We start from the raw sequence: 26,748 nt of genomic DNA, 5'->3' as shown, positions 1-26,748 counted from the left end.
AAGATTATGTGCTGAGCTAATTATGAACATTATGTCATTTAATTCTCATAAATGTGCTAAGTGGGTATTATTACCATCCCATATTATGGATGCTGTGAGTGGGTTGGACAGGGTTATTTGCCCATGTGTGTTAAGTGCCAGAGTCACAAATAGAGCTCAGAAGTAGAACCCATTTCTGTTGGGTTTGCAAGCTTTATCTCAAACGTAAATCACACTCCTTCTGTTTAAAACATGCTGCCTGACACGACCCCAGGTACTTCTACTAGTACATAATTACCCTATGCTGATTTAAAAGTAGCTTCGAGAATGGAGGGAATATTTGGATCCCTTGGTTCACATGCCCAACTTCCTGTTTTTTAAATAGTTTCCCTGAAAGCCTTGCTCACAGTTTGGCTTGCATGAAGTTCCAGTTTTATGAGACTTTGCGACCCCACTCAGCTGTCCCCCTCGGTGATAGGCATTTCCTCCTCTCTACAATGCTGGATGTCAATGCAGAGCTCCTCGGAGAGAGCAAGTGCCCCAGGGTGGTGGGACCACTGCATCCTAGATGGAAATCACCCAGAGGCCTTTGTGTTCATAAATGCAGTAAGCTTTTCTCTCTTCCTGACCCCTCCAATCCCTCCACCACCTTGTAGAAGTGGATTTCAGGTTGAGATTTACATGAATGCAAAAAAGCCAGCACAGTTTTTTTAGCTCCAGTCTGCACTTAAAACAGTGGGATGCAAGGCTAATTTCACTCGTATTTTTTCACATGTGCATTAGTGACCTGACACTCCACTAATTACTGTATTTCATATTGAGAAGCTAAGCTTGCTTTTCTTAGAAGCCTGCCGAAAGTAAGACCATTTACCTCCGCGAGCCACCTCTGAGCATTTCATATTTAATGTAACATGTTAACATAATAGTGCTGTTTTATGGAGAAAAGGGGTGAATTTACATGCTGATGATAGAAAGCCTGCTCTAAGGTTTTTTAAAGAAAAGAAGGCAATTCGAGATTACACAGGATGAGAGCAAACACACCCAGAAGAGACAGTATCTACACACACGCCAAAAAAAAGCTAACCAGGTTCAAGCGGGTAATGGATTTTATAACCTACTTGTTTGGCATTTTGTAACGTCTCTGCTGCTTGCCTTTGGTCCTCAGGGAGTGCAGGTGAGAGGAACAAAACGGTCTAGAGCAGCGGTCGCCAGCCTTTCGGACCTCACAGACCAGCAGTGGTCCGCGGACCACCGGTTGGCAACCGCTGGTCTAGAGGGCACCCTTATTTCTCCCAAGATGCAGGTCTTGAGATTGCTCCTTGTAGGCGAGAAGGTGGCAAGTAAGTCCTCCTGTGTGTTCGATGGGAAACTGCGATAGCTGTTAATTATGTCTCGGAAAGTGGAGACGTAGGAAAACACGGTGGCGTTACCAGTGGAAAGGACAGCCTTTTATAAAAACGTTGGTAGGCTGAAATGAAAGGAAAACCGTGTGGCTTAATTCTCCCTCTAGAGCAGTGGTTCTCAACCTTCCTGATGCCGCGACCCTTTAATACAGTTCCTCATGTTGTGATGACCCCCCCAATTTCATTGTTACGAATTGAACATAATTAAAGCATAGTGATTAATCACAAAAACAATATGTAATTATATATGTGTTTTCCGATGGTCTTAGGCGACCCCTGTGAAAGGGTCGTTCGACCCCCAAAGGGGTCGCGACCCACTGGTTGAGAACCGCTGCTCTAGAGCCATGCCAGTTACCCGCATGACATAATTGCTGTGTCATCACATTTCACCTGATCTGCAAAGGTGAATGTGGGCGAATGTGTTCTTTTTCCCCTCCTGCAAGGAAGAGAGCTGGAGGGTATGTATAATTCAAAAATAGATCCCATGACGGCACATAGCTTTCATTTAATTAAAGGCTCTGAGCAAAGGAAGTTTGAGATAAGCGTGAACCAGTGGCCTGCTGCCCGTTTCTCTCCGGCCTTTTCAAAGGGGATACAATGTGCAACTGAATATTTTGCGAGGTGAGGTGAATGAGGAAATATCAAACAGGAGAAATGGCTCTGACACGAATTTGAAGTTGATAACCTTGAAAGTGAGTGAGAAGGTGAAAGGCCTAAAAAAGTAGTTTTTTGGGTTTTTTTTTTTTAAAAAACAAAAACCAGAATCTGAGGAAAAGAAAATTTTCTCATTGTTCCCCTTTGTACCTGCGGCTGCTCAGGCTGTTACCTGCCCATCTGAGAGCCGGACAATGTGCCATTTTAAGGTTTTTCCCCAGGTTATGCGAGCCTCATCTGAAAACGAGTCTTGGGTTATAGAATTTCTCCACTTCCAAATGCAGTAAATCAATGAGGTGTTTGTTCCGAAGTAATTTTCGAAGGCCCAGTGTGGTAAAAAGGTCTCTCCCTTTTGGTACATTGACATGGAAGTGCGTGTGTAATGGAAGTTGACTTTGAAGATGATCGCCGTTTCGTATAATCCGCTGTTTCTTTCCTCAGTAGCTTTCCAAGTGATGTGTAGGATTTTCATTGTTTTGTGCCCATTAAAACCATCTACTGGAGTGGAACGCCTAGATAAGTCCCAGAAGATGCTGGAGGTAATGTGTTCTTGAACTTGCATAAGTATCACAACATGTTGATGGGAAAGCTTCTGGGGAAACGTACATGGGAACGTTTTGTGAATTCCGCAGCCCTCAGCCTGCATGCTAAGTCAGAGGGAATTGAGAGCAGCGAAGGAATGTATCTGAGCTGTTCAGAGAAACTCTGAGGAGAGCCAGTATTTGTTAGTTGAAGTAAAAGGGTCTTAGGGAGTAATTTTCACATGGCTTTCTATGGAGTTGTTTCTCCTGGACCCTGAAAAACGTCAAAAATATCGTGTTAATTTGGGGAAATATTAGAAATAATTGGTTATCTGCTTAAAGTGACACCAAGGAGTTTTTTTGAAGCTGTCAATTGATTGGAAAAATTAAGCTTGTTGAGGGTTTAGTGAATGTCAACAGTATCAGAAAAAGGATAATACCTAAATAGGGAAACTTTTTTAAAAAGAGGTAAAACAATAAATCTGTCATATGAAAAAAAATATATGGAGGCTCTTGACGTATGTAGAATATAATAGAAATACAGGCTTGACCGGTTTTGCTGGACAGCCCGGCGGCCTTGGTTTTCACAGAAGGAAAGGGAGGAGCAGGTGGCTTGCACAGGTGTGTCATGCCGTTTTGATTGGGAACTACAGACTCTGTCTCCATCTAACTGAAGAACAAAGTGGTTCAGATCTGAAAAGTCCAGGGGTAGGACTGATTTGTGGTAATAAAAACAAGTTACCCGGACCCCTCTCCTTGGCCTGGCTCCTCTTTCTGAAACAGCCTGTCTTCTGGGGTCCCTCCTGTCCCTCCAGGCTCCATCCTCCCGGGCTCAAACCCGAAGGAAAGGAACACTTTTCCACTGTCCCCTGGAAAATCACCCCTTCGTTGCTACTGGTCTGAATGGATCACATTTCCATCCCTGGAGCCCAGGGCTTCACAGGAAGCTTTTCTTCCAAGGATGGGGAAGGAGTTGTTACCCAAAGAAAACTGGGATTTGGTTTCCAGAGGTGGGCGGTCAAACCCACAGGTGTCCCGGGTGTCCCATAGGCGGCGGTAGAGGCCGATGGGCGGCAGGTAGAGTGCTTGGGCAGGACTGGGGCTCCCCTCCAGGCTCCTGACTCCACAGCAGCTGCCCTTCGTTCCATTGGTCCCCTTAATCCAGCAACTAAGTATTTATTGTCACCCAGGAGCCAGGCAGAGAAAATAGCAACCGAGCCCAGGCAGCGTGGCTCAGTGGTTGAGCATTGACCTCTGAACAAGAAGGTGAGGGTTCGATTCCTGGTCAGGGCATGTGCCCGGGTTACTGGCTCGATCCCCAGGGTGGGGCATGCAGGAGGCAGATGATCGATGACTCTCTCTTATTATTGATGTTTCTCTCTCTCTCCCCCTCTCCATTTCTCTCTGAAATCAATAAAAATATATTAAAAAAAAGAAAGTAGCAGCGGGTTCACTCCAAATGGATTCCAGGTTGAACTGGAGCGGCAGCAGGTTACTAGGTCCTGCTGGGTGCCATGGAATTTGTGGGCTCCGCTGCTGTGGACCGACTTGATCATGATTTCTGGGAGCCCAGACCCTGACGTGCAGTCAGGTGAGGAACCACTGTGCCAGGAAGGAGTGCTCTGACTGTGAGCAGGACCTTCCTACTGGCCCTGTGCCTATGATTTCTGTCATACCTGCAAGCCATGGTGAAATTCCTCAAAGCTAGGGGCACGGAGCACCTGGTGTGGGATGATCATGTGAAACTCTTCAGATTCAAGGGCCCACTCTGGACCTATTGGAATTTCCGATCTTGGGCCAAGGAATCTGTATTTACTTTAAACTACCCCAAGGGGTTTCTGATCTGTGATAAAATTATTCTCCAGAATGGGTTGCATAACATTGAACCATTGGGGTCAGGGAAGAGTGTTTGTTAGAATGTTACTTTTATGTTTTGTCAGTTAAGAAAGCATCATTAATATTTGGTAGATACGTGACAGCTGGCACCCTCACCTGGTCTGTGTGCCAGGAGGTCACACATCTTCTGTGCGAGTATCCAGTAGAGAGAATGGGAATGCCAAGTTACATGGCATTCAGTAGCTTTCAGCATATTGCAATCAGTTGCATTTTATGTGTGCCTCAATAAGTGAGTGTATGTGTTAATATTATGTTTTATCTAAACCACCGCTCCCAAAATAGACAATGACTTAATCAACATGCCTCTGTCAGCCACCTTATGGGTAAAAATTAATGAGGATCTAATCAGTTCTGACACGAAAATTATAAATGATCAAGATAATTTTGTTGTGTGCTTTTAAGTCCCTTGTCATTAACCATCAAACTCACCTGAAATATATTTTGTAAATTATTATCAAATGGTAAAGATAGCATGCTATTTTAAAATAATGTTTATCTTTCCCTCACTGCATCCATTTTTTTTTCTACGTTTGTATATTTTAGAAACACATATTGTGTTATTTTAATACTGCAATCCGAATATATAATTTATCAGTAAACAAAAGCAGTGGGAATGAATGCACACACAAAGGCACATGATCTGAAAAAATAGAGAGCACTTCTCTGCGAAAGAAGACATGGGCAAGCTTTGGAACTGTGGCTCCCGCAGATATAATAATAAAAGCATAATATGCTAATTAGACCTGATGGCCTTCCTGAGGAAGCCAGGGCTGTGAGGGAAGCCCGGGTCCCGGGTGTCTGCCGGTGGCCAGGGTGAAGCCCGAGTTCTGGGTTCCAGAGGGAGGCTGGTGCCCGCAGTGGGGGAAGGAAAGCCTACTCTTGCACCAATTTTGTGCATTGGGCCTCTCGTTATGGTATATTTGGTTTGCCTTTCATTTCCTTATTGCTTGATCTTCAAAAGACAAAACAGCCTAACTGGTGTGGCGTTTAGGAGGCAGTCGATCAATGATTCTATCTCATCGTTGATGTTTCTATCTCTCTTACTCTCCCTTCCTCTCTTTGAAATCAATAAAAACATATTTAAAAAAATTTTTAAGGGCAAAAGAGAAGAAGAAATAAATTGTCATTTAGTGTTAGATTTAAGCCAGAAGGAAGATACCTCACCTGTATTTATACCTTCGTAAGTTGCCTTCACCCTGTCAGATTTACATATGTTTTGTTGATAGCACATAGGGAGATACCCAGGGTGGCCAGGAAGCTCAGCTCATGCCACACATTAATTTTAAACTATTCTTTAGATCAGGATCTCTTAAATCCATGTGCATTTCCAGTTTCAATAGCATTTGACAGAAGGAGGTATTAGTGTGCTTTCTCTGGCTTCGAAAAATTGGTTCTAAGGATACATCAAACTTGACACATACTTGAGTGTCATTTTTCTTGGTTTAATATAGACCGTATTCATATTTATAAATGTAATTGCTCTCTAAAGGAAATCAGTAATTTGTAAGCGATTATCTGTATTTTGAATTTCACTGCTTGCGTGTATATATTTGAAACTTCTCTAGCTGTTGCTTAATATTCTGAAGGCATGAATCTGTTTGCTGTGCGAAAGATAAGCATGACATCGGGTCCACAGCTGCCATGTTGGGATCAGAGGTGTCGCTGTGTCTCCCGGGAATGGTCTCTGTTCTGAGCTTCCTTCTCATCTAAATGTAAACGAAAATATAGACACCCCTGTGTTCTCCCTCACCCTTGGGGCTTCTGAAAGGCCAGGAGGCTCAGACCGGTGTGAGATAATTTGTCTTGCTAGCTCTGTGAAGCCAGCTGTTGATACAGCACTGAGTTTTTAAAGCTTTGCATTGAGGTATAACATACCTGTAGTAAAGTTTCAAGTTCTAAGTGTACAGCTTAATAGATTTTACGTTTGTGCACCCACGTAGCCACGTTCCTGTAAGATGCGCCACGTTTCCATCACTCCTGACGTCTCCCTTGTGCCCCTTCCCTGTCAGCTTCACCCACAGTTACTGCTCTTCTGACTTTGTCCTCTTCTGCCTGTTCTTGGGTGACTCAAATCTCTATAACTTCAGTAGCTCTGAGCCAGGGAGAAGTCCTGTCTATCTACAGAATCTTCTGGAAGGCCTTCAATAGTGCTTGAAGTGTTCATTGTTGGCCACTATTTTGGATTATGGCTGTATCCCTCCATTTGGTCTTTTCTCTGTGCAATTGGCCTTTAATGTGCATGGCACCAGTTCAGTGTAGCTTGTGAAGATCTGTGTCTGCAGACCCGTTGGTGAGGATCGGTTGATTTGATCAGCTTGCTGTTTCCTCACAGTAGTGGGGGGCCAGGTAATCTGATGAAGAGAACAGAATCAGGGGAGCCCTGCTTCTTCTGGTGTCTCTGGACTTCGCCTGGTCTCCCGAGAAGACTGTTGGAGGAAGAGGCAACATTAACAGTAAAGATCTAGGCAGCAGCCTGGTCACCGTCTCTTTGGGACATTTGAATTATTTCAGTTTTATGGAAATGGGAATTCCTAGTATGTTTATGCCTCTTAAAAATCACATTTAATGGTCTTAACAAACTGCATTATTCCTTCACATACTGAGCACACGGCAGCATGTGGCAGGCTTTGTGGCTCTGACTAGCCAGTGCCCACTCCGGAGAGGCCTGGGTGCTGCCAACCAGGGTCACAGACGAGTCATTAAGGCTGAATAGCAGCCGGTAATGGGAGCAGAAAGTAGTCCCTGCCTCTGGGGTTCAGGTTGTGGGAGTGATAGCTCATGGCCCAGGAGATGCTTCACAGAGCAGCTGATACTTGGTTTGAGTCCTGAAAGATGAGTAGGAGTTGCCCAGATAGAGGAAGCTCTCCTGTTTCTGGTTGTTCTGAAATGATACACTCACATCATACATTGCAATTGTGGCTAATACTGTAATTAAGGCCCAATTATGTTTCAAGTATTAGTGGAATTGAGTCCATGCTTTTACTGTGTCGCAAAATTTAAAGCTGTAATTAATATAGGGCTATTAGTTAGCACTAGAGGCCTGGTGTATGAATTCATGCATGGGTGAGGTCCCTCAGCCTGCCTGGCAATCGGGGTCAATCAGGGCGTCTCACCCAGTCCTGATCAGACGATTGGGGTCAGCCAGCTGGGGGGAGGGGCCGCAGGAGGGTGGCTGTGGGAGCGCACTGACCACCAGGGGGCAGCTCCTGCATTGAGTGTCTGCCCCCTGGTGGTCAGTGAGCATCATAGCGACTGGTTGGTTGTTCCCGTTGTTCCTATCGTTTGGTCGTAATGGTCGCTTAGGCTTTTATATATATAGATTACACTCATTTTCAAGATGCCACTGTACTTACATTTTTTCATTTGCTATTAGATCTGGGAAATGTGTTAGGAAAAAGGGTGACTTGCAGCAGACGTAGCCCTAAAAGCACTCAGAGCACTGAGGCCGGGCATCCTTATGGGAGGGCAGCTGTTGCTTGTTGAGCATCTAAGGCAGCTAATCACTCTGCTTCACTTTGTCACATCTGCTTTCCAAAGCAACCTTAAGCACTACATACTATTATGTTTCATTTCATTTCATATAGAAAATTAAGGCACTTACGTAGCTCCCTGTGTTGGTTTGCTAGGCTGCCATAGCAAAGTGCCATCAACAGCAGAACTTAAAACGACTGGAACGCACTGTCTCTCAGTCCTTGTCCCAGGTGTCCGCAAGGGTGGTTTTTCCTGAGGGTTGTGGGAGAAAATCTGTTTGGGCTCCTCTCTCGGCTTCTGGTGATTTTCTGGAAATCACTGGCATTCCCCGGCTGGTGGTTGCATCATCTGCCTTCATCTTCGCAGAGCGTGCTCCCTGTGTCTTTGTGTCCACACTTCTTCTTTTAGAAGGAATTGGGGTAGAGCCATTCTAATGACCCCGTCTTAACTTGATCATCTGCAAAGACCCTATTTCTAAATAAAGGCACATTGACAAGCACTGGTGTGTAGGACTACAACATCTTTTTTATAGGGGGGGCAGTTCAAACCATAACATTGCGTAAGCTCACCCAGCCAGTAAGCAGTAGAGACGGAATTCAAACTCAACTCCATGTGACATCACAGCCTAAGGCTCTTACAGCAGGGCCCTCACCCACAGGGACTGTGTCCATATCCAAGTATGTGTGCACTCTTACCCCAACAGACAGTAGGCAGTCTTCATGGTCTGAACATCTTGTTCAGACAGGAGGGAATGTGTCCTGGGGAGAAGTGTGAGACTGTTCCTCCAGCTGTCATGGGACTGGAGGTGTGTGATCTGCACTGAGATAGGAGTTCCATGCCCTGTGTTGGGTGCAGAAGCATATCCATCGTCGTCTCTTTAGTCTAAGTAGAATATGGCACCGCAGCCTTGGCACCGACAGGCTGGATAATTCTTCATTGTGTCATGTACACTGGAATGTGTTTCCTGGCAGCCTGGGCCTCTATTACTATATGCCAGTAGCCCCCCTGCCACAGTTATGATGACCAGAAATGTCTCCAAACTTTGCCAAATCCTCCAGGGTGCCGGGGTGAGCAAGGGCACAGTTTGAGAACCACTGGTTGGAAAGGTAAGAATGGCATCATGGCTTCACTGCTGGCCTGGCCCTTGCTGAGCTTTGCTTAGACTTCCTGTTTATGTAGGCTGGCTGCGGCGATGTGTGTGAGGAGGGCAAGCCACCCTTGTGGAATTTGCTGGACGCTCTGTGACATCTGTGGATAGGGGGAGGACAACGGAGAAAATGGAGAGTTAAAGACCAAAGCAACTTCTACATGCTTTCTGTCTAGTCTGCGATTTTTCAAAGCATGCTGGTGGTTTGGGCATAAATGTGAAATATAAGTAAAGATATTTCATCAGATCAGCAAGGGATTGCCCGTGTTTCCAGAAAAAAAGCAGATGATTCTCATGGAAGACCAGAATGTAATGTTTTTATTTACTATTTTGGGAGATATTTGCCATTAAGATCAGAGTTTTAAATGGGCCTTCCGTTTTAGGGAGAAGGGGTGGGGAACCCTGGTTACACCTGCAGGACAGCGTGTGAGGTTTTTATCCTGTTCTACCTGGTGAGAAGCTCTAGCCATTGTCAGCCGGACCTGGGAGCATTGCCCAGAAATCCTGACTTGAGGCTCCCCCGCAGCCTTCAGCCTTCAGCTCCTGCTGTTTTCCTTTCTACTGCGCAAGAAGGTGGAGAAGTATTGAGCTTCGTTTGGAAAAATGTTTCTATGTGGGCTGATTTGCCGGGGCACCCACGGGACTGTTTCCTGCAACGTGTTGGTGGATCTGCACCTCGGGGTGTCCTCATGCCCCCACACCAGTCAGTCCTTTTCTCCTGTTCCCAGACCTAACGTGGTGAGGAGCACTGCTAACACCCCACAGAACTGGGAACTGCACTCTCTACTGCAGGGGAACGCCAACCAGCAGAGAAAACTGCCCACGCAGCGTCCAGACAGGTGCACGGCTCTGGTCCCAGGGACAGCCTGGGAGTCCAGTAGAACGGGCTTGAAAAGGGAAGAAATCCATGCACTGTGCTGTTGACGTTCCAAGCAGATAATGCCCACGAACTCAGGGCCGTGATGTGCTGCTTCAGACTCGGGAATCTCCATCCTGCGCTCTCAGGCAGGGACAAGAAATAGATCTCCTCGAGCGCAAATACAGGGTCACGTGGAGGGGTCCGTGGGCAGAATTATTGAGCCAACACGTTAGAAGCACTCGCGGTGTAGGCGTTAGAAGAAATAATAAAGCTCCGTACTCCAACCTTCAGACCAGGACCTGGGGCTGTATTAAGATGGACTACAATGCTCTGAATAAAAATGAAACCCCTATGGAGACCCCTTTGAAAATTCGACAAGGCGTGTGTGGATGTGTTTCCCCTGCATGCACATCCCCACCGGCCCAGCCTTTCCCTCTGCAGCTCAGAGTGGGGTGGGAAAGTGTGTTCACCTGCCCTGTGTCCTTATTGTGCTGTGTCGGTGCAACCCCATTCCTAACCTCCACGTAGGGACTTTTGGGAGTGAGCCTCAGTTGCCTGATGGTGGGGAGGGAGCTTACAGATGATGACAATTAGATGTTCAGTTTAAATAAGTCTGTTCTTTTATTCTAAATCCCCCCCCACCCCCCGTTTGTTAGGGTCCAGGTTGTATCTGCTAGGGATTCTGCTGGCCCTTGGTCTTGCCCTGTGTTTATGCCCCTGGGGAGTGTGTGTGCCAGGTGTGTGGGCAGTGGGTCTGTGCTGGGCTGCAGTGCATGCCTCGGTGCTGCTGGTTGGCGTGACCCTAATAGAGGGTAGGGACCAGAGTCGCTAACTGCATCTGGCAGATGGGACAAACTTGAAGTCTGAGTGTAGATGCTGTGAGACCAACCAGGTCCAAGCTCCGTAAAGAAAGGAGGCAGCCCCAGGGATGAGACTCCGCGGAGGCTGAGCGCTGATCCCAGGCAAGGGCTGTTTGTGGTGTCTGCCTGCTGTGCCCTGCCATTCGCAGGCTTCCTGGCAGCATGCTGCTCTCGATGGGCAAAGTGAATAACCCTCCGATGGGCCACATCCCCATGCGTCCGATCTGTTGGGGAGGAGCAAGGCTGGAGCATGAACAGGGGATGTGCAATTCCATGGGGATGTGCATGCAGGGGAGACACAGCCGTACGCGCATTGTTGAATTTTCAGAGGGATCTCCTGCACACAGTTCCTACATTTTTCTAAGCCTCCTTTTCCCAGTCTGTAAAATGGGAAAGGGAATTGTCACAGATAAAATTCCTTATTCTTTGTGAAGCCCGTGGCCTGGCAGCTATTTCATAAATGGAGCTCACAAAAGTGTAGATTATGATTTTTAGACTTGGAATTTTTCAAATTCTGGTTCCTTGGAACCCCATCCCATCTACCTTCCCAGCAATCACCTTGGAAATAGCTGTATAGGTTGCCCTCTGAACACTCTGATGCCACTTCCTACAGAGCCCCCAGCATCCATACAACAAGCCAGGGAGCAAGAGATAACTGGTCAACCTTGTCAGAATGTGGGCGGAGGCCTGCTATGAAAATAGAGGATTTACTTGAAAGCATCATAGAATCTCTGGCTTAGAATGAGGTCAGGAGAATGAATCTTTGCTGGTGGAAGTCAGAAGATGGTTACTCCTGGTTGAGGATAGTGACTAGATAGGAGCGCGTGAGCTTCTGGGCCACGTGAGTATGGTCCCTCTGAAACTCCATCAAGATTAATTACTTACCTTGGTGTGCTTATGATGTGCACTCTCCTGTATGTATGTCAGTACTTTGTTAAGTTTGATATCAAATCATGTCATCCATGTTGGTTTCGTTTTAATCTTTCTTTAAGTTTGTTCTCATTTACTGATTATTTCAAATATTTACAATAGAAATTCTTCTCCTTGAAAAATCCTTAAATAGTACTGATTGTATGGAGTAAAAGCTGAAGCCCCTCTCTCTTCATTTTCAGAGCTCACCACATTTAAATTTCTTGTAGGTTGTACCAGTGCTTTTCCTCCCTAGGTCTTTCTGTATTTTTTTCCCTTTACTTGAAAAATGAGATGATCATGTACATAGGGTTTCATAACTTACCTTTTAAAACTCAATACTATATTGTGGGCTTAATCCTTGCATGTCAGATCTAGAACTCAGATCGTTCTTTTTTAAGAGCTGCGCGATATTCCACAGTGTGCCTGCACCCAATTTATTCAGTCATTCTATTGATTGACAGTGAACTTGTCTACAGTATTTTGCTATAATAAATAATGCTTCTTGAACGCCATGAATCTTCCTAGTAACACTTCTCGAATTCCAGCTAAGGCCACCAATTTTAACCTCCTTTTGATCTAAAATATCTTCTTCATTTAGAAGATTTTGGGCTGGAGTTTAGTGGGAATGACTCTATGGTGGCTGAATCTCAAATTTGGAGATAATGAACCAGGCTTACTGGGTAGACTCTTGGGTGTGTTCACTGTTACATTATATACTGTAGGTTCCAGACAAGTAAAACAAGTGCTTGAGCACAATTATATTTAATGTATAGTTTCTCCGAATGTGTTCTGATATTAGCTAATCAAGATGAGATGTGAATGGAGCCAATCAATAACATGATTATTAGTTGACACTCTTTCCTGTAGACTTTTGGCTTCATAAAGCCATCGCTTTGATATTTTGTTGTTTTTAATCCCCTACCTTAAACTCTGTCTTTATTCCAAATTATTAACAGTTCCCCACTGAGCTGTAGCTATCAGAATCTCAAGATGTTCTCATTAATAGAGTTATTAACCCACTTGCAAACCAGCAAGGCTTTCTCTGGCTTGGACTCATAGCCTGAAACACATTGCTTGGCCTTCTCTTCATGCTGAGGTTACTAGTTTGACAATGGCTGCCTATTAGAGGTTTTTTTTTTCTTTAAAACTCAGTATCGGATTAAATGGAAGGATAGAAAAATGGACTGTTGTTAGGTAAAGCAAGCATATTAAAATATAAATAGTAGCACCTAGGTGATGATATAAAGGTGTTCACAGTAATATTCTTTCAACTTTGATCTTATATTTAAAATTTTTCTTAATGTTGGGGCAGAGGAAAAATACAAAACAGAATGGGAAATAGAAAAGTCTAATCAACAAAGCACTTGATCTAAAGTCATACAATCAGTGAAATCAATACCAATTAATGTATTGAACAGAGACACTTAATTTTTTGAAAAGAAGGTTTATATAATAATTGTAATATTATAGGAATAATGAGGGAGCAAATATTGATACTATCTCTTGGTTTTGTGGCATTCTTATTTTCCTGTGGTATTTAATCCTAACATCAAACCTATAAGGTTATATTAGATCATCAAACCTTTTTTAATTCATCATCATCCCAACTAACCTAGTAACATTGTCTCCAAATTTCCATCTTTGGAAATGGGAACTTAGAAATACAGATATTTTAAACATTTTACTGATTTCAGAGAGAAGAAGGGAGAGGAAGAGGGAGATAGAAACATCTATGAGAGAGAAACATCCATCGACTGCCTCCTGCACACCCACTACTGGGCATTGAGTCCCCAATCCAGGCATATATGCCCCGACTTGCAGTAACCCCCTGATGCATGGCTCGGTCAACACCCAACCACTGAGCCGAATGGACCTAGAAATATTAAGTGATTTGTCTGAGGTCGTTATACCAGATGAGGCAGAGCTTGAACTTACATTTTCTAATCACATCTTTGCTCCTCCATCATGTGTTTGCTCTAATTGTAAGATTCTGACATTTAAAATCATACTCTGGGGAATTCATGAAGAGGAAGAGCTCTTAGCCAAGAGTGTTTTGAACTATGATCAAAGCAATGCTGGTGGCAGAGCCTCCTCCCTCCTCACCTGGGGCCTTCAACCCTAAGTCCTTCCTTTCAGATTGTGCCCAGTCATCATCAAAATTGCTGCTCTGCCCAGCTCTGGGCAGCCTTGTTTTACTCCCTAATTGGCTGGTGTTTTCCGACCAAAGGTATGGTCTGGGAGAATTAGCAATTTGTGCTTACTAGGTGTGCACACTGTAATTTTATGGCTAGGTAGTCTAAGTAAATATATTTTGAAACAGCTTGGTTGGCGGTTGCATTAAATGAGTTGAGTAGTCTGTGTAGATCAGAAACAGTAGCTCAGTCTTTTCTGTGTTTCCTCCCTCATTTGGAGTGTTAGTGAGCTTGAGTCATTGCAGCACAAACGTAGGTGGAGAGTGAATTGTGTCAATGTGAGGTCAGGAGTAAGGAGGGTCCAAGCCTGTGTGATGCTGGGCTGTCCGTCGCTTTGGAGCACTTTGCTGATGGACCCGCCCTCTGAGTTGGGTCCCAGATGAACCCATTAGCTTCACTTTCTCCCTCTGCAGCGGTGGTGGGGATTTTGGTTTTGTTCTTTTCTTTTATAGTTTTTCTTTTTTTCTCATTTTAAAGGAGATTTCCCCCACCCTCCGCCCCCAGATGAGTTATTATTTAGAACCAGCAAATATTTATTTTACTTCTTGTTAATCCTCACCCAAGGATATTTTTTCCATTAATTTTTAGAGAGAGTGGAAGGGAGGGGAAGAGACAGGGAGGTAGAAACATCGATGTGAGAGAGACAGATTGATTGATTGCCTCCTGCACATGCCCCAACCCGGGATCTGGGATCAAGCCTGCAACCGAGGTACATGCCCTTGACTGGAATTGAAATCGGAACCCTTCAGTCCACAGGCTGACGCTCTGTCCACTGAGCCAAACTGGCCAGGGCAGAATCAGCAAGTATTTTAAACAGTGGCGATAAAACAAACCACCTTTCTTGGCCCCAAAGCAATCCAAGCCCCCTCCCTAGAGAGAACCACTCTTAGAGTTGTGTTCCTTTCCAGAGCCTTCTTTCCCTCCCTTAGCTCTGTGTATCTGCGGCTACAGATATCACACGGACAGTGTTTTGTCGTAGGGCTTGTTTCTCATTCAGATGTGTATTTACTCTGCATCCTGACTTTCTTCATTAACAATATATCTTCGAGAACTTTTCATCATCAGTGCCTTTTCGGTCAATTTCTTTTCTCCCCTCTGTAGGTTATTTTACCAGTTCTTCTATACAGCATGTGTGACTTTTTTTTTTCCTGATACCAACAATGGTGGGGCAAATGTACTTGTATGTTTGTCTTTGTATTTGCAACACTTGCGGCAAAGCTTTAATTTTCTGAATAAAGAGCCTCCTTAAATTATAAATAGAAAATAATTAGAAAAATTAAGCACAGATCCTTGATTCTTTATTGGTTATTAGAAAAATTAAAAGTGAGAAGGTAGGTATCCATCCAGTGGGTAAAAAAGGAGGATCCGTGAACCCCTGGGTAGCATTGGTGTGGGAAGCTTGGTGTTCTCTTACTGTGCTGTCTGGAGTGCAGAAGGTGTGGACCCTTTCAGGGCAGGGCTGGAACCAGGTCTAGCATCTGTCTCATAAAGCATTCTGTGCTCTGAGAGGCATATTCTCCTATGATCTCCGTAGCAATGATTCCTAACCTTTCTGGCTTGCAGAGCCCTTGAAGGGTTCAATGGGAACCACAGACCGTGGCTCAGAGCTGATGATCTGTCGTGAGGAGCCGTCAGCCTGTGGTAATAGATGGGGCTGTGAGAGTTCACCTGGGCCAAGTGATCGTGCAAGCCCTTGGCAGCGTTACAGATGTGCAGTCCTTCTGGATGCCAAGTCCATGGCTCCATGACGTCTCCCCCTCTACCTGTCAGCTCCCCAGAGCTGTGGTCTCTACGGGAGACTTAGTAATGAGAGACGTTCCAAATGGAGGTAATGTGGCCCATTTCCTCCCTTGAGGTAGAGGAGATATAACTTCCAATGATTTATTCCACAGCCATTTAATGAGTGTCTATGTCAGTGGTTCTCAACCTTCCTAATGCCGCGACCCTTTAATACAGTTCCTTATGTTGTGGTGACCCCCAATTTCATTGTTACAAATTGAACATAATTAAAGCATAGTGATGAATCACAAAAACAATATGTAATTATATATGTGTTTTCCGATGGTCTTAGGTGACCCCTGTGAAAGGGTCATTCGACCCCCAAAGGGGTCACGACCCACAGGTTGAGAACCGCTGGTCTATGTCCTATGTGCTTGGACCCAGGGCCAGCCCTGCCCCGTGGGAGAGGGCCCTGCATACTGTACCCAGAAGCAAGGGTGCATTGTAGGGGAATCCTCTCCCGAATGCAACACCTGAGGGGCAGAGAGCTGTTTGAAGAACAGATATTCTGGTTCCGTAGGCTCAGCTTGTTTTACACAGGCTGCACAGGGTAGCCTGTCCTGAACACGGCAGGGGGTGGTTTTGATGTATAGAACTCCGAAGCATTTGGCAGTAATGGTAATACTGCCATTACTTTGGAAATTTTTGTTGTTGTTGTTGTTTTAAGAAGCATCTGTGAAGTGACCAGGTTGTCGTGCATGTGTGTTCTCAGAAATGTTTTGCACGAGCCTTTTCCTATGGCGCCCCAGACTTGGCAACAGGCGGCTGTGCAGGGAAAATGCAATTTTCTGGGTAAAACCACCCATCTTGGTGCACAGGCCTCCTTGTGGCTTCCAGGCCGGGAGAAGGGGCGGAATGCAACCGACTCTACCTGTGCTCATTTATGTCGCTTAGTTGCAAATTCTTGGCATCATCATTTCCCCAAAGCCTATTTTGGGCTAGAAATACAATATCAGAAGTGAGAAAAGGAACTCTAATGGGAACGTTGGGTGACTAGGAACAAATAAACTGCATTTTAGGTTTCTTGTATTTTAAAACGGGAGACATATTGCTGATTCCTAGTTGGTTTTGAATGATTTATCACCTTTTATTTGTGGTTGAGCGTCGCAGTCTATGTTGTCATGGAAATTCTATTGAATTTATAGGCCCATTTATCCAAAATGATTTTCCAGACTTCATTTCATGGTGAATCATGTGGCTGTTACTCCCAAGTACAAAGCAATTTCTAAAAAGTTTCATATTACAAAGAGCACAAACACCGCGGTGGTGATTTTCGTGTTTTTGAAACACAAATGAGTTCCAGATGCACCTGGGGACCCTCCCTCTCCACCGTGTCCAAGATGTTCGGCTCCACTGCACTTCAGAACCGACTGGATGTCTAAAATCGCTATGCAAGCAGGGAAGCTTGTTTTTTATAGAAGAGATGGTTATTACAGTAACTGGGGAAAGGGACGTGGTCTGGAAGTACCTGTTTTATGGGAGGGAGCAGACTGCACTCCCAGTCTTTGGGCCCCGATCACAGCTTCATACCTGTCCCCTTAAAGCTCAGAAGCGAGAATGAGAGAGAAAAACGAAGTGCTTTGCCATACCCATCGGCTAGATTTCATGTGACAGAGGGTGTAGGCAAGGTTTCTACACCTCAGCACTATAGACAGTTTGGACAGGATAATTGTTTGCGGGGAGAGGGTCTGTCCTGTGCACTGTAGGGTGTTTAGCTGTCTCCCTGACCTCTACCCACTAGATACCAGTGGCATCTCCTGCCCAGTTATGATAACCAAAAATGTCTCCAGACATTGACAAATGCCCCCCGGTGTCCAAATTGTCCTGGGTTGAGAACTCTCGGGTCGGAAAGCCCTGCACTAAGGCCTAGAGAGAATGGATAGGTAGTTCCCATGGCCCGTGGGAATTCTGGGCAGGATGCTGTGCGGAGAGGATTTTAAATGTGTGGGCTCTGCAGTCAGATGCCCGAGTTGAGTCCCAGCTTTATTACTTCTGAGACAAGACCTAGTAATCTCAGCCTTAACTTCCTTTTGTAAACAATGAGGAAAAGGCTAGTAACAACCCCCAAAACTTGATGGTAAGGATGGAAGGAATTAATGCATAAAAGTGTGGTAAGGTTGGGACGCAGCCCTCCTGGGATGTTTCGTGGAGGAGGCTGTCTCCTGGCCGCATTTGCAGTGTCTGCCTGGAGTGTCTGCCTGGAGGTACCGACTGGAAGAAGCAGGGCTTGGTCCGTGATTATTGCCGGGTCCTGGGCCAGCGAGATCCCCACACCAGATGCGGCCCCCTTTGTGTGCGCCAACAGATCGGTTCTCAGACCCTGCCCTGTGGTTCCGAGTGGCCTCCATGGCATCCGATGGTGCAGGGACCAGAAGCAGACAGCCCTGCCCTATTCTCAGGAGACCCGGTTTTAAAGCGCAGCTATTTCACCAGTTTTATTTATTATTAAAGTGTAATATGCAAAGAGGGAAATTCACACATATTGAGTGTACAACTGAACGAATTTTCATACTCTTGCAGTCAGGCCCCAGATCGAGAAAGAGCACTTACTGGCCGCCCCAGAACCCACTTCCAGTACTGCCCCCCAGGGGTGACCACTGTGTGGGCTGCTGGCTGCAGGAGTTCCTGGTTTTGTGTCACATATAGAAATTTTTTGATATTTGCAACCATAGTAAAACAAAGATGTATATTTTTGATATTTATTTTATATATTTAAATGCCATTTAACAAAGAAAAATCAACCAAAAAAATGAGTTCGCGTGTCATCTCTGACACACGTGTCATAGGTTCGCCATCACTGGTTTAGGTGAATTGAAAGGGGGGAAATAATGAAGGAATAGTGCGCTCTGTGATTCCTGAGATTTTTTGTATAAGCAAACATTTCAGCACGTTCATCTCAGTGCTACCTTGCTTGCACAAGTGCTGAATACCGGCGATTCTTCTCAAAAGATTCTTCCAGTGAATTCTGCGTGGAGCCCACACACAGGCTTCTTGGCTACACCTGTGGCATGATTCACTGGGGTGTTGGCTGGCCCGTGAAACAATTTGCTTTCATCTTAATTTACATCTCTCTTCTGGTCATGAAGAAAGTAGCAAAGATACGTAATAATAAAAAGGGAGAGCTGTTTAGTTGGTTCTTACTTCTCCAGTGCATGTGAGTAGTGAACCTTTATTGCAGCGATGCCATGAGGTAAGCATTACTTCTATTTACAGAAGAGGACACTGAGCCCTGGAGATCTGCAGTGTCTTCAGTGGACAAACCAGGTCTCCTGCTGTAGCCCACGTTGCTTGATCTGCATTTAACATCACCCAGCCACGTAGGCCACCAACTTCATGGACATTTCCAGAAGTCACAAGAGGGTGAAGTGGGTTGTAACAGGGGCTCCATTCTCTAGGGGGAAGCCTGTTAGAAGAAGTGAGTAAGAAGGATAGAGCTCAAAGAAGCTCAAAAAGTAACTGGATGCAGAATGGTTTTATATTGTGGTACACAGACACATCTGCCTCTATCTGGGTATGTTTGCTTCAAATCAGCATGACATTGGGAGTGTACTAGTCAGGGTTATAGACATATAGTTATTATATAGATCTATAGGAGGCTGGTGCTGAGAGCTGTATATCTCGTGTGGGATAGGAGAGAACGAGAAAGAGAGATTGGGATTGTAAGGGATCAGCTCACTCATTTGTGAAGGTGGGCAAGAATGAAATTTGCAATGTTGCTGAGAATTCTAGCAAGGGTTTGGTTTCTATTGCAGTCGTAAGTCCAAAGGCTGGAAACTCAGGGAGAACTTCTGTGTTGCAGAAATAACCTTGACAAATAACCTTTACAACATCTATTCAAACATCTAGAATAATGCTTGACTAAACAGCTGGGCACCATAGCCTAGCCAAGTTGACACAAAATTAACTATCAAGCTAACCCTCATCGGGGTAAAAGTATAATAATGATCTTGTAAATAGAAAACTGGGAGTAAAAAGTATTCAGAGTACCAGTATTATAATTCTAAATTGTGCTATATGTTTTTATATAGTATATAGAGTGTGTTCTTATCCTTTTCCTCCATAATATAAATCAAAAGATTTTCTGTTATTGGAGCATTAAAATTTCAGGCTGGAGTTGCTTGGATAGGAAATTATTTGAATTGCCTGCAGATTAAAGAGAAAGTAATATAACCTGTGTTTAGCATAACCACACCTGGGGCCATTTAGCCATTTCACAGTGACTTTGGCATATATGAGCATTTTCTCTTTAAATCCACCTGTTCTCTTAATATTCTGATCTATCCTTGCTGCTCACCTTGCTCTGTATTCCTAGAGGTAGCAAGAACCTCATTACTGGTATAGTGTTTGGGCTTTATCGTTTGCCAGTCCTTGCTTCCAGTCACTCAGAGCCCCCATTCATTTTATTGACTTAAATATAAGTGACGAGTGTTTATAATGAGCATCACTGTTCAAGACCAGCCTTGAACTAGGCAGATAGATGTCCTGCCTGCATTGATCTTCCTGTCTGATGGCAATGGCAGAATTAAATAATTAGAACAGGTGGCGTTAAGTATGTGATCTGGTCAATAGCAGTAAAGGTATAGCGCGATCCAAAACTCAAATAATATTAATAACACTTACCAAAACCTTCATCTGGCTGTATCCTGTACAAATCTCCCAGCAGTGGAACCTGCAAGTCATTAACTGGGTTGGATTTCCACTGTGCCTTCGCGACACATATTCATTCTTAGGCAACTGTTTCTCGTCCACCTCCACGTGCCCAACTGGCCTTCTGCAGGTGAGTGCCAGTGTGATTAGAAAAATACATCTCACCCCTTCCTTCTCTTATCTACTGCCTCCTATGTGATAACCTTTTCCGTTACCATCTTCACTTCCTCCTGTTCACATCTCATCTGTTATTTTCCTGTGGGTTCTTTCACTCTTATTTCAGGTGCCCAAGAGTATCCCAGAAAATGTCTGGTGAGTTATCAGTAGATTGCTGTTTCCTTACTTACTTCATCATGAGTTTTTCTTGGGCCATGTATGTGGGGGGGATGGGGGTGCATGTGAAGAAGTATACGGTGGTTTTCTTAGAGGAAATGAAAATGTAGCATCTTCTAAATCACAAAAGAAGGTCCTGTTGGATTGTCCATTGTGTTGGGATAGTTCCTTTTGCCACCATTGTCACAGAGATCTGAGAGCTGATGATATGTAAGAACAGGAAGTCCACCTTCAATGAAATGTCCCCTCTTGCCCATTGCCATTAATATTTTAGTATTCACTTAATATATGCTTTACTTGACCATGAGCCATTTTTGTCTGATGCTTTTTTCGGATGCATTTGTCTATGACTCAGCTTTGGCATTCAAGGGGGAAAAGTTAACCTTGTCGTATTATTGATATTTTGGTCTTCCCAAGAGCAGTTGTGTCTTTATCTATCATAGCGCCCTATCCATAGTACACAGTAAGTAAAAGTTTGCCTTTTGGAAGGAAGCACAGTGATGAAGGTCTTGATCAACTAGGGTTGGGGAGATTAGGTTTCACAATCTGTTTTAACTTTTTTTGTATTACCTTTCTGTTCTGAGTTCAATAAATAGTTTCATAATTTCAAACTTAAATGTTTCTAATTTACACCTTTCTTTACTATATTTTACGAAAAAGGTAGAAACATTAATACATATATCTTTCTGTTTAATTGCTATTAAAATTTTTAAAAAATTAATTTCCAGGGGGTGCTGAGTAATATTTTCTTCTGGAAAGGGGGCGGTAGGCCACATAAGTTTGGGAACCACTGCTCTATCCTTATGAGCCTGTAAAGTTAGAAATGCTTGCCTCCTTTGGCTGTAAAATGAGGATCGTGGTGGTACCCACCTCAGTGAGTGTTAAAGAATAATAGTGCAGTGCCTGGCATACAGTAGGAACTCACTAACTGTTTGAAAACTAGCATTCATAAAAATATAGAAGACTTCAGTGTGCAGATTTGTTGTTTTCTATTCATTCAGCTCACTACAGAGAGAGATACAAATTGGAAACCAGGGATATACATGGTTTTTAAATCAAATTACAACTAGAGTTATTTTACAGGTAAGGCAGATGAAAGGGGAAGCTAAGCAGACGTTTTTGTCATGACTCTGCATCATATTAGTACCCAAACCAATAAAACATTGACCGCCAGCAACCCTATGCTCACAGTACCCATTTTATCTCCTTCCCATTACGTGGTAATGTTAGCATTTGTTTAGGCATTTTCCATATCTATATTTTAGCACATACTTCCTGCTCAGTCGTAGGGCTTTTCCCCCTGTAAATTCGATTTTCCACCAGTCAGGTTAGGCCATATTATACTCTACGTTATCTGCCACCTTGATCTGGCCGGAGAAATGCCTGGGGTTTTTTCCAGCGCAGCCATTTCATAAGGTAGAAATGAATGATGTATCCAGGCCTGTGATTCTTGCTCATGTATTGCAAAGGTTAATTAGAACTGGTCCCTTGATTGTGGCCGGGTACACAACAGTCTGCAGTGCCTTTGTAGTGGAGCTTCATGCAGTTTGTTTGTGTTGATGGGAGATTTACATATTCCACAGCACTGTGCCTGATGAGGGACACCCATTAAACAAAGTTGATCCAACTTTCTTTCCTTGCAAAAAGGGTCCTGCTTGGAATAGACTCGCACAGCCTCCAGGTATATAGTTTTCTTGAAGAACCGAAGTATTCTAATCTCAAAAATATTTGGAAAGCACTGAATTAGTGATATTTGGTCTTTAAATATCATTCCTCATTAAAAGGGACCAGGGTTCACTCAAGAAATGACCAGTTTTAGGACCAAAGCAGGGAAAATACATAATGAGCTGAGGAGGAGGTCTTAACTAATGGAAATGGTAGGAGCGTGGCAGTATGACTGAGGAATCTGTTTGAAGTCTCCTATTGGGCAGATCTGAGACAGTTTGGGCATCAGCAATACTGATAGTGATAGATTATAACCCGCTGGATACAATAAAAACAAAAATAAATGATTCCTTATTGATGTAGATGAATGAAGGAGTGAATAAACTGGAGACGGGAAGGCGATTTCTTACACAAGAATGCCATGAATGGACATAGGAATATGGCAGAGTGAGAAAATCATCAATGGATACTAAAACTGGTAGGTTAAGGTTAGCTGAGGAAGAGGATATTTATGTAATTCAAAATATTTCTACAAAGTACTTTTTAATTACAAAAGGAGAATTAATAATATTATAGTAGAGTAGCCTAGCAGACATCACCTTAACCATGTGATCAAGTTCAACACCCATTTACTGTGCTTCCTGGCATGGTGCGCTGTGAAGACACAGTATTACTACTGTGGTAACCTCCCCAAAATGTACCCTGTAATCTAGTCCTAAAAACCACGAGACAGGCCCCAATTCTGCACGATAACTGGCCTGTACACTTCACCCTACCAGAGTGAAGAAAGGCTAAGGGGCTGCTCCAGATGAAGGTTGGGGGTGGAGGGGTCAGTATAGAGACATGACAACTAATGCAAAGTTTGTTCATAGATTGGATTCCTGGGCTAAGAACCCATATAATGACCCACAATGGGCTTATTTGGGCACTTGCCAGAAAAATGCACTATAAATGAGATAATAGTGTTGCATCAAAGTGAAATTTGCTAATTTTATAATTATACTGTAGTAATATTTAAGAGAACATCCGTATGCTTAGAAATTATGCACTTAAGTATTTATAGGTGAAGGGGTATATTATCTCCCATCTAGTAGGAAATTACTCAGAAAATGTCTTGCATGTGGGGAGATAGAGAGGACGCAAGTGGAGTAAAATGTAAATAGTTGGTAGCAGTGGGTGAAAGATATGTGTGTGCCACAGTTAATCGGTCTCTTTATTGCTGCGTTTTCCACATCCTTTCAGCTTATGTGCATCGTGGTTTTTCAGGAGGATGATTGCTGGGCAGTGGGCGTCACTTACTTTCACACCATTAGGAAGAACACACTTTGGAGGATGCTCTGAGTGTGGCTCTTGAGAGCAGGCACAGAATGTTGATGGGCTACTCAAGGTATTTAGTAGCCACCCAACTCCTTCCAAAGGTACTTTTGGAAAATAGGTTTCTAGCCTTTTCTCAAATATGTCTCATCAAGAATAAAACTAAGATAACTTAAAGTCCATTTCACTCAGCAAAACTCCATCTACTTATTTACTCTCCTATTTAAGATAGCTTCAAACGTTAGCATAATTCAGTAGACTACAACTTGAGAGGACTGGCCAGGAAAATTGATATTTCCAACTTGTGCTGCCATTCTTTTTATGAGACATTGCATTATCCTGATGGGTGGAGCCATGACTCAAAAACATTTTCTAAAAATGAATTTTCTCACCCAGTTGTAAATGAAAGTGCCCTTGAAGAAGACTTAAAGTATTTTGTATCAGACACTATTCAGGTGATGCATTACACAATGCCCCCCTGGCACATATGCCAAAGAATAAGAGAACCTTCTGTGAACTTACTTAATTTGAGGGCCTGAGTTTTAAAAGGAAAGTGAAGTGTAATTTTCTGACTATAATTCTGTGGAGTATCTTCCTTGGGATAGTAGCCATGTACCCAAAGCAATTCACCCAGCATTAAACTGTTTTAATCTGCACCTCATTGAATGGATTTTTCTCAGTATAAATTCATGATGTCTAAAGTTGTCCAAACCCAAATACAACACATTTGTAAGAAGCTGCAGTCTCAGTGGGAATTTGCAGTCTGAGAAAAATAATTCACTGTAAGAAAGAAAATCCTCAAAAAGAATCTACCCATTCTTCTACCATTTACTTGGGTACCTGTGTTCTTCTAGACAGTGTCCTGATTTAGATACCAGATTTCACCCTTCAGAAAAGAAATGTCACCTTGTTCTTATTGGTGAACTCAATTAACATCTTGGTTAAATCAGTCGACAGGACTCTGTTTACCTTTGACCTGTACTTCTGCTAGTCTCTATGATTATGTTTTCCCCACTGGGAATTTATCATTAATCTGTATAAACTCTCCAAACTCCATCTGGGTTGTGGTTTTTTAGTCTATTACAGCAAATAGCATCATGTCATTTGGAAAAATGGGGAAAAGAGGTCATGGAAGAGATCTAATGATATAGGAGATTTGGTTTACTGTAAGGAGCAGGGTCAATCTGTAAGATTCAGTGGAATCACATTCTTGTTAGAAATTTTAAGATGTCTACCAATCATTAACTTTACAATATGTGTTGGTGGTAGTAGTGACGATGATGATGGTGGTGGTGATGGTGATGGTAGTGATTGTGGTGGTGGTGGTGGTGATGATGGTAGTGATAGTGGTGGTGGTGCTAATGGTGGTGGTAGTGGTGGTGATGCTGATGGTAGTGATGGTGGTAGCAGTGGTTATGATAATGGTGGTGGTGGTGGTGGTGGTGGTGGTGATGATGGTAGTGATAGTGGTGGTGGTGCTAATGGCGGTGGTAGTGGTGGTAATGCTGATGGTAGTGATGGTGATAGCAGTGGTTATGATAATGGTGGTGGTAGTGATGATGGTGGTGGTGGTGGTGATGGTAGTGATAGTGGTAGTGGTGCTAATGGTGGTGGTAGTGGTGGTGATGCTGATGGTAGTGATGGTGGTAGCAGTGGTTATGATATTGGTGGTGGTAGTGATGGTGGTGGTAGTGGTGGTGGTGGTGGTGGTAGTGATGGTGGTAGCAGAGGTGATGATAATGGTGGTGGTGGTGGTGGTGGTGGTGGTGGTGGTCATGGTGATGGTAGTGATGGTGGCAGTGGTGATGGTAATGATTGGTGGTGTGGTGATGGTGGTGGTGATAGTGATTTGTTGAGCACTGATGAGGTCTAGGCGTGGTGCTACATACGCTAACTTGTTTGGTCCCCATACCCACCCTACCAAGGGTAAATACTTGATTCTGTACATGAAGAAGCTGATGCTCAGAAATTAGCTTGCTTACCTGAGGTCTCACAGGCAAGTAAATGAGGAAACTGGAATAGAAACCCAGATATGTTACTTTTATCATAAATGTGGTCTCAGGAGAATACTCTGTGGTCTCTTTTTGTTCTCTGAATTGTGTGAATTATCAGAATGTTCAAGCATTAAAATTTCATAATGATTTAAGTTGATTTATCTCTATTCTGCTTTTTGAATAAGAAATCCTAGCCAAATGTAAGAGAAATTATATAAGGTTGGGCTGAGAGCATCTGGATTTTACATTCTTCCCCTGATGTTTAATCTTAGCCAAGATAACATCAACTTTCTGAAGCCCTAGTTCCTCATTTATACCCGAGTGCAGTAATTTCTGCTCTATCTTCACAGGCATTGTTAGATGGATTGAGTGAAATAATGAATGAGCTGGCTTTTCCCAAACTGTGAAGGCATCATTATTATCATTACCATTATATTCCTTTGTGGAGTCCCTGAAATTCAGGCTATTTCTCCAGGTTACTGAGCGACCCCTTCAAATTCTCATCGTTAGAACGGGTGGTGTTCATACAGATGTGCCCATCTGAGCATTTATAATTTTAACATGTGGACTGAAGCTCAGTTTTTTACTTCAACGTGTATAACTCCATTAAAAATTTGCTTCTTAATCAGGAACTTCCACCATAACATGAGCATCAGATAATAAGAAGGTGCTGGTGTTTTTATTTTGTCGTTATGTGAGAAGATGTGTGTTTTGGTGATGTCTGCTAAAGTAATTTTGTAATGAAAAAATATGGACAGATGAATAATCTTAGTAAGTGGGAAATGGATTCATTGTACTGATCTCTCTACTTTAGCGTAGGTGTGGAAATGTTACCAATATACTTTTAATTATTCTTTTTCAGATGCAGCTTTTCTTTTACAATCCAGACGACTTTGACAGCTTTCAAACTGCCATTTCTGAAAACAGAATAATCGGAGCCATGGCCATATTTTTCCAAGTAAGTTAACAGTGGCCCCAGTACCTCATCCAGAGAGTTCTTCGAGTATTTTTTTTTTTAATTCACCGAATTGTTCTGTGTATAACGAACGCATCTGTTTTCTAGTTCACACCTGTCTAAATGAAAGATATTTCATATTGTCTAATGTGTGATTTAAAATGTAA

At 43.5% G+C, this 26,748-nt stretch overlaps 1 protein-coding gene across 3 annotated transcripts in view; it reads left to right on the top strand.

Moving 5' to 3' along the window:
* The window catches only part of PTPRG (protein tyrosine phosphatase receptor type G), a 656,388-nt gene that overhangs the window by 442,000 nt on the left and 187,640 nt on the right, over positions 1 to 26,748 (top strand). For all 3 annotated transcript variants that reach the window (XM_059663089.1, XM_059663088.1, XM_059663090.1), the window contains exon 5: positions 26,489 to 26,584. In XM_059663089.1, coding sequence (XP_059519072.1) covers positions 26,489 to 26,584 — 96 coding nt within the window. The remainder of the gene's footprint in view (positions 1 to 26,488; positions 26,585 to 26,748) is intronic.

The sequence above is a fragment of the Myotis daubentonii genome, chromosome 14 (assembly GCF_963259705.1).
Source record: "Myotis daubentonii chromosome 14, mMyoDau2.1, whole genome shotgun sequence".
Taxonomy (NCBI): Eukaryota; Metazoa; Chordata; class Mammalia; order Chiroptera; family Vespertilionidae; genus Myotis; species Myotis daubentonii.
Note: the sequence above shows the minus strand (reverse complement) of the source record. Positions and strands in the feature narration are given on the sequence as shown.